The sequence below is a fragment of the Scardinius erythrophthalmus genome, assembly GCF_964197995.2.
Source record: "Scardinius erythrophthalmus genome assembly, chromosome: 23".
Classification (NCBI taxonomy): Eukaryota; Metazoa; Chordata; class Actinopteri; order Cypriniformes; family Leuciscidae; genus Scardinius; species Scardinius erythrophthalmus.
Genome location: NC_138243.1, coordinates 8,397,911 through 8,410,606, shown reverse-complemented (window position 1 = coordinate 8,410,606; position 12,696 = coordinate 8,397,911). Strand labels below are relative to the sequence as shown.

The 12,696-nt window shown below is 39.9% G+C and overlaps 1 protein-coding gene across 5 annotated transcripts in view; it reads right to left on the bottom strand.

Moving 5' to 3' along the window:
• The window catches only part of ptbp3 (polypyrimidine tract binding protein 3), a 65,027-nt gene that overhangs the window by 22,274 nt on the left and 30,057 nt on the right, over nt 1–12,696 (bottom strand). For 3 of the 5 annotated variants that reach the window (XM_081354511.1, XM_081354513.1, XM_081354512.1), the window contains exons 2-3: nt 11,090–11,165; nt 670–839 (exon numbers count right to left, since the gene is read on the bottom strand). In XM_081354511.1, coding sequence (XP_081210637.1) covers nt 670–839; nt 11,090–11,114 — 195 coding nt within the window. In that variant the 5' untranslated portion in view covers nt 11,115–11,165. The remainder of the gene's footprint in view (nt 1–669; nt 840–11,089; nt 11,166–12,696) is intronic. The other 2 variants (XM_081354514.1, XM_081354515.1) reach the window with 1 other exon arrangement.

Genomic DNA, 12,696 nt, shown 5'->3' with positions numbered 1-12,696 from the left:
TGACGGTAGCATAACATGCCTTCATCCAAACTTTTTTCTTTATTACCGCAAATTTTCTGTAAAAAAAAAAAAAAAAGTCTGAACACTATTATTGCCATTTCTTTTTGCCAGAAGTTCGCTATGTTTGTTTACTCTAAAGTCACGTTTGAAAGCAAGAGATTTTGTGAGATTTCCCGTGTTCACAGTCGGGACTGTTAAACTGTTAGTGTGTGTCGTGCTGTCTTAGTCACATCACAACACTTCACACACTATAGGAACAAAGTTGTTAAATCTATGATTTTTTTTTTATCGTCATGTTTGTGCTCTTTAAAAAATCTTTTAGCGTGGGCCAGCCTTAAGACAATGGTATTGTCACACCATTGTCCTTATTGGGGAGGGTAGGCCCACATTTCCAAAATCCTGTTAGTTACACCATGTTAAACCACACAGAGGTTTAACAGTGGGAATATGTACGCTGGCTTCCTCTGATCTTATTCATGCCATTTAATCCGGAAATTCCACCACTAAACCAACTTGAAAGCATAAGGTGAGGTTTGAGAATCTCACAAGGCAAATTTAAAACCCATAAGTGTTTTTCAAATAACTGAGGTTCCGATAGTCGTGCTACTAAAAACTTACAGAGCTGAAAGATAGGGCAGAGATGTGTTCACAGGTTCATGGAGCACCTACTTGGTTTTTCCCTTTAAGCATCAACAGGTTGGTGACTTTGCCAAAAGGGATTCCTAGTGAGACGACCTCTGCTTCAGACACTTCGATGGGAACTTTGCGGACGTGGAGGACGCGGGAGGGGCCACAGGGAGATCGGTCTCCTTTGTATGTTTTACTGTCAGTGCCATTAGCTGCCAAAAAGGAAAAAGAGAGAGAGAGAGACATATTATCCATTTTTTGATTTTACCAGTTTTCCAAATGCCAAAACTGGCATTGATGTACATGGATATTACAAAAACAAGACCCACAAACACCACTATTATCGATTGACTGACACCAAAAAGGTCACCGTTACAAAATATTTTGGCCTCACGAAGGACCTAGAATGAATTTAACAAGATACACTAGACAGAGAGACATGAGCAGAAACATAAAACTGACAATATGACGGCGGTGGGCAGTTTCTCTGATGCTCCCCCCGAAACAATACAACAAGCCTCTTACAGGATTATGCAGGCCTCTGTAGTCTGTCAAGACTCCAAATGGCACCCATTGTGGGGCATTTGGCACTTGGCTATGTCCAGGGGCACATCACAGGCTGGTGACAGGTTTAACAGAGACAGACCATGGTGTAGTGCCTGCCTCAGATTTCAACACTTACAGCTTTCACATTCTTGCAAGCCCATGCAATCCTTGTGTTCGTCTGATTGCAGATAATGGCATCAAAGCAATTTGTATCAGTCTCAGTGTCAGATACAAAAAGATCCTAGAATGTGCATGTATTATACGTTTTTTTTTTTTTTTTTTTTTACCAAGACAGATTACAAACTACAGTGGGCACTGGGCAGACTTGTGGTCAATTTGCCCAATTTCACATTGATTGTCCCAAACTCACACCACTGAGCCAAAAGATGACATGTCCGATCACAATATGTTTGAAAGCACCACAAAGCACTCATTCTTCAGGAAGTCAACATGCAAATGGATTTCGTAAAATTGTCTCTAAACGTTAAACTGGGACAGGACAGGAGAAAGTACTACACTACAGTACTACTAAAAAGTTGTACACGTCACCCTGAAGTAATTTCAGAAGCAAAAACAAATGAATGGGCATTTTAGACTCTGCTCTTATGTATTTGTCTGGTCCTTAGTAGGCCATGTATGAGTGATGAACTTAAAAGCTCTATTACTGTAATACAGGGAAAATTTCTGCAGTCACATTAAAATATGGGTCAAATCTTCCTCAGATTGTATGTGGGGTAAAAATGGTACCATGTTCCCTATGATGAATGCAGTAGTGTGCAAGGATGAGTGTCTGTGAGATAACTCTTTCTCTATCTCTCTCTCTCTCTCTATCACGCATTGATAAACTCTTTCTTTCCAAAGTTAAGCCTGCCGACAAGAGGAAGCAGCGAGAAACAGCAGTGCACAAAAGAAAGTGCTACCATCAGCATGACGACCAGCCACAGTTGAAAAAATTAACAGGCCCAGCACAGTGATTCCATCCCTTTCTGACAGTCCAGAGAACTAGACCTTTCCCTTAATAAAACGGCACAGTGACTTAAGTGACTTGCCCCACAGTGATCTAGACTCTTCCCTCAGCCCAGCACAGTGATCTAGACCCTTCCCTCACAGTCCAGCACAGTGATCTAGACTCTTCCCTCACAGCCCAGCACAGTGATCTAGACTCTTCTCTCTCAGCCCAGCACAGTGATCTAGACTCTTCCCTCAGCCCAGCACAGTGATCTAGACTCTTCCCTCAGTCCAGCACAGTGATCTAGACTCTTCTCTCTCAGCCCAGCACAGTGATCTAGACTCTTCTCTCTCAGCCCAGCACAGTGATCTAGACTCTTCTCTCTCAGCCCAGCACAGTGATCTAGACTCTTCTCTCTCAGCCCAGCACAGTGATCTAGACTCTTCCCTCAGTCCAGCACAGTGATCTAGACTCTTCTCTCTCAGCCCAGCACAGTGATCTAGACTCTTCTCTCTCAGCCCAGCACAGTGATCTAGACTCTTCTCTCACAGCCCAGCACAGTGATCTAGACTCTTCTCTCTCAGCCCAGCACAGTGATCTAGACTCTTCTCTCTCAGCCCAGCACAGTGATCTAGACTCTTCTCTCTCAGCCCAGCACAGTGATCTAGACTCTTCCCTCAGCCCAGCACAGTGATCTAGACTCTTCCCTCAGTCCAGCACAGTGATCTAGACTCTTCTCTCTCAGCCCAGCACAGTGATCTAGACTCTTCCCTCAGTCCAGCACAGTGATCTAGACTCTTCCCTCAGTCCAGCACAGTGATCTAGACTCTTCTCTCTCAGCCCAGCACAGTGATCTAGACTCTTCCCTCAGTCCAGCACAGTGATCTAGACTCTTCTCTCTCAGCCCAGCACAGTGATCTAGACTCTTCCCTCAGCCCAGCACAGTGATCTAGACTCTTCCCTCAGCCCAGCACAGTGATCTAGACTCTTCCCTCAGTCCAGCACAGTGATCTAGACTCTTCTCTCTCAGCCCAGCACAGTGATCTAGACTCTTCTCTCTCAGCCCAGCACAGTGATCTAGACTCTTCCCTCAGCCCAGCACAGTGATCTAGACTCTTCCCTCAGCCCAGCACAGTGATCTAGACTCTTCCCTCAGCCCAGCACAGTGATCTAGACTCTTCTCTCTCAGCCCAGCACAGTGATCTAGACTCTTCCCTCAGCCTAGCACAGTGATCTAGACTCTTCTCTCTCAGCCCAGCACAGTGATCTAGACTCTTCCCTCAGCCCAGCACAGTGATCTAGACTCTTCTCTCTCAGCCCAGCAGTGATCTAGACTCTTCCCTCAGCCCAGCACAGTGATCTAGACTCTTCCCTCAGCCCAGCACAGTGATCTAGACTCTTCCCTCACAGCCCAGCACAGTGATCTAGACTCTTCTCTCACAGCCCAGCACAGTGATCTAAACTCTTCCCTCAGCCCAGCACAGTGATCTAGACTCTTCCCTCACAGCCCAGCACAGTAATTTAGACTCTTCCCTCAGCCCAGCACAGTGATCTAGACTCTTCCCTCACAGCCCAGCACAGTGATCTAGACTCTTCCCTCAGCCCAGCACAGTGATCTAGACTCTTCTCTCACAGCCCAGCACAGTGATCTAAACTCTTCCCTCAGCCCAGCACAGTGATCTAGACTCTTCCCTCACAGCCCAGCACAGTAATTTAGACTCTTCCCTCAGCCCAGCACAGTGATCTAGACTCTTCCCTCACAGCCCAGCACAGTGATCTAGACCCTTCCCTCACAGCCCAGCACAGTGATCTAGACTCTTCCCTCACAGTCCAGCACAGTGATCTAGACTCTTCTCTCTCAGCCCAGCACAGTGATCTAGACTCTTCTCTCTCAGCCCAGCCCAGTGATCTAGACTCTTCTCTCTCAGCCCAGCCCAGTGATCTAGACTCTTCCCTCAGCCCAGCACAGTGATCTAGACTCTTCCCTCACAGCCCAGCACAGTGATCTAGACTCTTCCCTCACAGCCCAGCACAGTGATCTAGACTCTTCCCTCACAGCCCAGCACAGTGATCTAGACCCTTCCCTCACAGACCCTTCCCTCACAGCCCAGCAAAGTAATTTAGACTCTTCCCTCACAGCCCAGCACAGTGATCCCATCCCTCCCCTCTCAACCCAGTCTTTCCTCTAATAGCCCAGCATGCAGATACCTTCCCACCCTTCACAGATCTTCAAGCTTCACCTGGTCTCAATAGGCTTTTTCTTATATTCCCACCACTACAGGCTTGCATTTACAGCCAGCTTGTCATTTATAATGCAACACTGACACTAAAAGAGAGAAGAACCTATGTGAAATTCACCACAGAGAACAGATTTACAAAAAAAAACAAGCCTTATCAAACCAACAGGCACCAAGCAACAACATGTAGTCCTATGAGGGTTATTATAATTTGTGTTGCCTTCTGTTTTTAGGTGTCCTTCAGGAAGCTGGTGTCAGCAAACATTTAAGTTTTTCAAAACCATGATAAGTGTTGAATTCTTCCATGACATCATAAAATGAACTAAAAGAGACTATACTGTAGCACTGTGGGGAATAAAAGTGTGCTTAAACCATGTTTGCAAACATATCCACATACTGATGCAGATCAAATATAATCAGGGTTTCAAATGACTTGCCCAGTCTGACTGCAAAAAATACAAACCCACATTTAATACTAACGAGGTCTGCCTTAGTACAGACCCGGAGGCATCTAGATTTAGTCGAAAGCAATATGGATAATGAAGAACAAGCTTGCATCTGCAAGACATCTACTGTTAACACACCGAACATGGGTGCGATTAAATAGGCAACAAAACAAAACCTCCAGTGGAATAACTCAATGCAGGCAGAGGCAGTAGCCTACCACATGCAGAGAGTTAAAGAAACTAGATAATCCCTTTACAAAACAGGCAGATTGTATTCACATTATTTTCCCACACTGCAGAAAGGACACAACATGCTGAAAGAGTATAACACTGATGTTGAATAGCTCTTAGTCTGCAGTTTTTCACCCTGGAGGCTCATTGAGAATATAAAAATGTTCAAGTTTTAATAAGCTCAATTATGGAACTTTAGCACATTTTAAAAACCTCATATGCAACCCCTTATATGCATAATCTTGCATAAATTTTGCTTTAATATTACTGAACCGTTACTGCAACTATGGATTTATATATGACGCATGGATGAGACCCTGACGTATCCTAGAGACAGGCATCTCGCCACATATCAGCCACCAGGAGAACAGGAAGATGATTGGTCCACTTTTCCATTGACCCTGTGTTACCATGGTGACCATACACATGACCTATCAAGGCATCTGGCTTCTCCATGCCAATTCATCTCATTGTGTCGTTAACAAATCTTATTGTTGTGCATTTAATGTGATTAGAGGAACCATCCCTGAATCGAATATGCCACAGGCTTTTCAAGAGGAAATGAGTAAAAAGGATCTTTGAAAAGCACTAGCCATATATAAACTCTATGCATGGGATGGTTTGTGCTAGCAAAAGCAAATCTAGATAGATTTCCTACATTATTTAAGATTACCAAAGTTTTAAATAATTGGCCTTTACAAATTTTAATAAATCATTCTGTTTTGTAGGCAAGAAATGACAACATTTAAAATAAAATTAATATGAACTATAAAGGAATAGGCCTAAATAAAATAAAGCAAAAATAAAAATAGCAAATGATGACCAGTTTTGGCTGAACTATTACTTTGATGTAGATTTATGAATGTCATGAAAACATACATGATCCATGATTTTATCTTATATTTCAATTTTTTGGAAAGCATGCATAAAATGAATCAATATCTATATAGTCTGACTCTATACAATAAAATATATCTATTTCAAATAAATGCTGTTCCTTTGAAACTTTCTATTTCTCTTTAAAAAATGTACACCGTTTCCACAAACATATTAAGCTCTTTTCAACATTGATAACAATTAAACAAACAAGTTTCTTGAGCAGCAAATCAGCATACTAGAATGATTTCTGAAGGATCATGTGACAATCCTGATCAAGACTGGAGTAATACAAACAACTCTAAAATACTAGGCAAATATCAAACTTATGTTTGTGCAACAAACAAAGCCAATACAGGATGAGGAACTTGTTCAGCAAATCACAGGATTTCTGCAGCACTGAAGCAGCATTATCCATTTGTAGAAAGCATCCGTTTTCCGTGATATTTGTCTATGCATCACCCAAGAGACTAGAGAAGAATCTTATCCTTGCTGTCACAGTTAATTCAGCGATGCACTGTGAAATCCCACTACAGTAAAACTGTTGCTAGGACACCACAGAATTCACGGAATGCTGCTCACAACCGAGCTCTCTGTGACTTCCCGTCAACAATTCCCATATCTGACATTCCTGAAATGCCATCCTTCACCACAAGTATTACCTTTGCGCAGTTCTACCTGTCTGTTGCTTTGTCACTGTCCTCTCACAAACAACCACTTCCAATGAAAAGTCCTTGAACATTTATGATCCATCATGTATTAGGGTAAGAACAGAGTAGTCTTCAGTTTGATGAAGGCTGGTTACTCACTTACACACACCATAACCTCAGTCAAACATGTCTGATCATCTTAAACTCATGGTTATGGGCTGTACTGTCAACTTTGCCAGGGGCAAGAGGGAGTATGTCAGGTTTGACAGGGCAGAAATACTTTTGTACTGTTCTGGCAGAGTGGTCCCAGTAGACAGCAATCAAGTGTGCATGTGTTTGCCAAGGTGCAACGACTCTGAGCCTTTGGGCTCTCATATGCTTGATGTGCTGGAACACAAGGATTGCTTCGTATGGGAAAAAAGGATACGGTCCTTACATGCTTTTCAGATTACAAGCTCTGATGTTATACAGCCATAAAGGACAGTGGTAAAGGACAAAGTAGTGACTATAGGACCAGTGTTGGGGAGTAACAAACTAAACTAAACAAACCAACACTTTGTCCTAACCAGACGCGCTGTGGCGACATGCGATAAAGGGTATATTTTCCATGTTAATTAAGAGTTTTTGTCACGACAGGCGACATTGGATTCTATAAAAAAAACCTATTTCGGCAACATAGCAGCTGAAACAACAACATACAAAGTATGAAAATGATAATCTCAGGTACTGATTACCGTATGTGCTTTATTTAATCTTAAAAGTGTCTCGTATGAGTTCGAAGATCATTTTGCATGACCTTTATAGCCATTCTGAAAGTGGAAATGGATCACCTCAGATCTTAAAAATAAATTACACAAGAAAATTCAAACTGTGAACTCAATGTGAACAAACACAGCTTCAATGTAGTTAGCTTCTTTTTGTTAGTAGCTTGTAGTGTAGCTAACTATAAAATGGTACTTGACTATAGTTTAACTTGTAGCTTGGCACGTTTACAGATTCAGAGTAGCTTCCTCACACTGTAAATGACTAATGTTTAATTTTAGCTACTATTTTATATCAACAACTTCCCATCTGTTCTAATTACGTTCTAATTAAACAACACGATTTCGGCTAAAGTGGTCAGACAAGAGTAAATATGCCTTCTAGTATAATTATTACCATTCAGTTAATGACAATATATACAGCTAAAAGAGTGTGAACAACACAAAACACCAGGGAGGAATTTGAAAGCATGTTTATTAGTGTTAAACAGCAGGGACTATATTGACCTTGATGTAAGCTAGCTTGATTGGGCTATCAGCACACAGACTCAGGGTCAGCTTTGTTATGGCTTCCTTAGTTTTGTGTAGCAACGACCACGATGTACTGTGAAGGCCATTTTGCGTCAAGAAACCCAAACAATGATGCGACTGACTATAACAGGGAAAACAAATGCCTGAGGTAGAGTTCAATTCAAGATTGTATTTTGTGCTAATTTGGCTAAATGCTAATGACTGTGCATTTCAGACTAGCGGTTGAAAGACATGTTTGTTTGTTTTTTATTACTGACCCTGCAGGAAAAAAAACTGTGCTAAAGGTGTTTAGCTGATCTCCCAGCCTGACAAAGCTGGTTAGGCAGGTCTTTTTTTTATTTATTTTTTTGGATAGGTTTAACCAGATAAACCGGACACGACCAGCAAACTACCCTAGGCTGGTGATAATCCCCACAAATTTGAGAAAACAAAAAGTGCATTATTCATTGAAAAGGCTGGTAGTCGATTTTGAAATTGACAAAAAGTTCCAATACACTCAAGGCAATTCGTAAATATTTTACATTTAGGCAAATTCATACCTTTTTGTATGATATGCTTACACCCCACTGAGAGTTAGGTTTAGGGGTGGACCTTCATGCTTGTTTTTTTGTTTTCTAAAAAAAAAAAAAAAAATCATAACATTTCATCCAACTCAAGGGTTAAGGTTAGCATAAAATGTAAAATAATTGCATTTTCTCTTGAGATCAGGTTTAAACTTCTGAAGTGGACAGTTACTGGCCAAATGATCGAATTAAGATTTATTTATTTGACAAATACATATAAACATTTAAATAGTTTTATGCATAATAAGATAAATAATTTGTATTTGTTATATAATTTATTTATTTAATATAGTTTAGTCAGGCTAGACAAAACCAATATATTAAAAACATCAAAACTAGCTCCAAATATGTTCTGATCCTAAAATCGAATTATGCAGTCTGACTTTGGCGATACAATCAATCAATAAATAAAAAAAAGATGAATTTACCATTACTATGCCAAAGAAATGCACAACTACAATGATTCATGGGAAATGCCAGAAACAGCAATACTTTACGGAGATGTGCAAACTTTGATCTTCAGAACAATACTAGTATCTGTTCCTTTTTGCATTAGTTACAGTACAACACGTATCCGCAGATCATACCAGCCATTCAGCACTGGACCACATTAAAAGCCATCATTTTGCAATTAGCCGAATCACTAAAATGCCAAGAACATCTTAAAAGCTCTTCACTGGGGAGCTTTCATGAGAAGCAGAAAATATCAAAATATAGAAGCTGTCCGGAGGCTATCCCTGGTCATTCCACTTTAAACTCCGAAAATAATAGAGACACTGTTTCCCTTTCCAAAGCACAACAACATATTAAGGATTATTGTGTACCAGGGGAAGGATGAGTGAGCAAGAGAGAAAAGAAATGGCAGAGAGCAGATGATGGGGTCATTTCATTCTGCCCTCCATTTTATCTCCATTCAGATGCTCAAATAACAGCTAATACACTCGCCAACCATTTCACCATCATACACTGATCATTGCATAGTTCATTTTTAGTGCTGTTAAAAATCCACTTTGCATGCACTTCCAAGGTATGAGACTTAGGGAGTTTTTATCACTGTGAATCAAATGCTGAGGAAACCTCTGCAGCTGAAATCTACATATGGTAATGAGCGTTTGATTTCAACAGACTGGGTCATCTGACCAATCAGAGCCAAGTTTGACCAATCACAACAGACTGGGCCATCTGACCAATCAGAGCAGAGTCGGCTCTCAGAAAGGTTGGGTTTGGAGAGACCGGATCTTTTATCGAACAGTTTCAAGACACTGTGAGAAAAGAGGTGGTGTTGAAGTGTATATTATGAGAAAATTAAAGTATTTTTTGACCTTGTTGGATGTATGTGTAAACCTGTTGTAAAAGACCTCCAAAACAAAATTAGGAGCCTTTAAAATAGCATAATAAGGGCACTTTAACAGACTTTATAAAGATCTTAAGATGATTCCTGTGGGATCACGACTGTGGGATAATCTGTGAATAGTCTGTTTTACACCTTTCATGGAAATATATTAAGAATGTCAAACCGAAACAAGGTTTGCCACCCATTTATCTTTTGTAGTATGACCTTTTCATTTTTTTTTTTTTTACATTTGTAAGACATTGGAACAAATCCGAATATTCAGCATGGAAAAAAATGTGTAGGTGAAACATATAGGGGTAATACATAAGGGATAACTTACAGTTGCTGATCAGGACTCTGAGCTGAAGCAGAGGTTTATGCGATAATGAGCAGCTCACTGTAGCATACATTATCCCCATTATTACTCGGCTACTTAGCAAATAAATAAATGGACATAAAATATTGATTTGAATTAAAATTATTTTATTATGCGAGTGATACGAGAGACATTAAACTAACACAGCCACTATTTATGAAATCAGCTGCCTGGGACAAGTTGTTTATCGCTCATTATACTGCAGAATGCTGTAATTGACCAATCAGAATGAAGTATTATTTTTTCCGCACTTGTACACCCTTGGTTGGCAGAAAAGAAAAGTAGTTTCAGAGGCAGAGAAGGTTATTAAATTTTAATAAAAGATAATGAAAACACATTCGACATGAATCGCGAACAACGACATTTATTAAGAAAGCAAGCAGGGACAACTTTGATTTCATGTGGTCTTTAAATCTGTGACTGAAAGTAATCCTTCACTAGGGCTGGGCGATATGGCCTAAAAAAAGAAATTCCCCATTTTTTCACAAAAAATCCGATTTAAATCGATTTTTTTTCCCCAACTTAAAATCAGAGAACAAAAAAAATGTTCAAAACAAGTTTTAACTGAATTTATTTTGATTATCCCTTGTGGGATTTGATCTGGATTTCCACCTTGGGGTTAAAGTGCAATGGCAGGCCCTGCCTTTGTAAACAGTGAAAATGTAACATAACATAGAATGGGTGGAATGGGATGTTGTTTGTGCATCTCTATGGCAAATGCTGAGCCCGTTCGGACCTACGGGAGCCCAGAGGGGAGCGTCGGCAGACGTTAAAGAGAAAACCGATTTTCATTCAAACAAGTCGACGTAAACTACATATTCGAGTGAATCGATAAAATCGATTTATCGCCCAGCCCTATCCTTCACATGAATAATTCAACAAAAAGGCCAAGTCAAGTCATCTGAAAATGGTCTGAAAGTGTCTAGCCTGTTAATGGAAGTGATGTTGATGAACAGACAGTACCTGTGGATGGAGTGGAACTGCTCATGGTAGTACAGCAATACGAGGAGACGGAAACAGGAGGCTCTCCAGATGCCCACTGAAACACACAAATATAAAATAAAAGTCTCAGTCAAAATGAGTCAACGTGGGAACCAGAGAAACCACCCAAAACACCACCTATTACACCCTTAAATAGGTGTAAAATGTTTAGCAAAATTGAATTCAAACCTGTAAAATCAACCATCTTTAAGTAATATTACAAACAAAGGGAATGAATTCAAATGTATTCCAAACCTAAATGCTTCACTAAACTATTCTCATGTCATCGGCATACATGGATGAGGACATTATCCATTCAAAATCTAATAACACAGACCAGTGTGACGAGTACAGAAAACCAATCGAAAGGCCCTGTGCCGTATCAAAGGACTGTTTTTTTCAGTCCAGAAGGGAAATTTCAGCAGCGCATCAATTCCTTGAGGACGGTGTCTAACAAGCACACAAATGCATCCATTAGCAGCAAATTGTTTGTGAGGTGAGCAGATCAAGAATACAATCTATTCAGCTACAAGATGGCTGGCACGTGATCCTGCCCTCAGATACTGTAGCCAGACTCTAGCGCAGTGCATTACATGAGAGCGTTTAGCGCTGCATAATGCTTGCATTGCCTCATTTCAGATCAAAAATAAAACAACGTCAGGTCATGCATAGAATCTCCTTGAATTTAAATCTAGATTTATTCACATTGGCCCATGAAAACCTCTATGTGAACACACAAAAGTACGGGGGATGCGTTTACCCTCGGAGGACACGTTTTGTACATCCCCGCAGGCAGGTGAGTTTGATCAGGGCTAGAGCCAAATTATTCAGGAAAATGGATCTGGAGTTGCCCAGCCCTGCTCTAGAGGAAATGTGTCCATTTGTGATGTATTTCCTGAGCGAGGCCCTTTCAGCTCAGGGAATAACGCTGTAATTGTCTTCCTCCTCAGTTTCTAATTTTGGAGCTTTTTTGTGACTGACTTGAATTTCTTGTGCTAGACGATAAAGAATGTGCAGAATTGAGACATTTTATGTTTAGTCTACTTATTAAAAAACAAAACTATTTGGGCAATTCAAAAGTTATTTAAATCTGTGTTGTTTTAGTATACTTTATTTTTTAATATACTTTAAGTATATTTTATATATTCTTTTAATACTTTATATTACCTTTTATTTTTAATATTTTCTGTTTTTATTTTCATTTTAGTTTGAGTAATTTTATTATGCGCTTTTGTTGTTTTTATTCGTTTTTATTTTTTATATTTATATTTATTTTTTATTTCAGTCTTAGTTTTACACTACTTTAGCTTCAACAGTTTTTTCCCCCATCTAATATTTATATTACATTTTAGTTTATTTCAATTAGTGAAAAGGATTTTTTTAACTCTGGTATAAACAAAGCAAATGTCTTGCTATATTAACTAACGTTTAATCTAATCATTATCATGATCACTTAGTTATTTTATTTTTTTTTGGGGGGGGGGGGGGGTCGTGAAACTGTAGAGTATGGGATCAATATCCCGTCAAAAGTATTGTGGTCACAAATCAAAAAATAATAAGTGTAAAAATATGAGCAGATAATGTAAGTG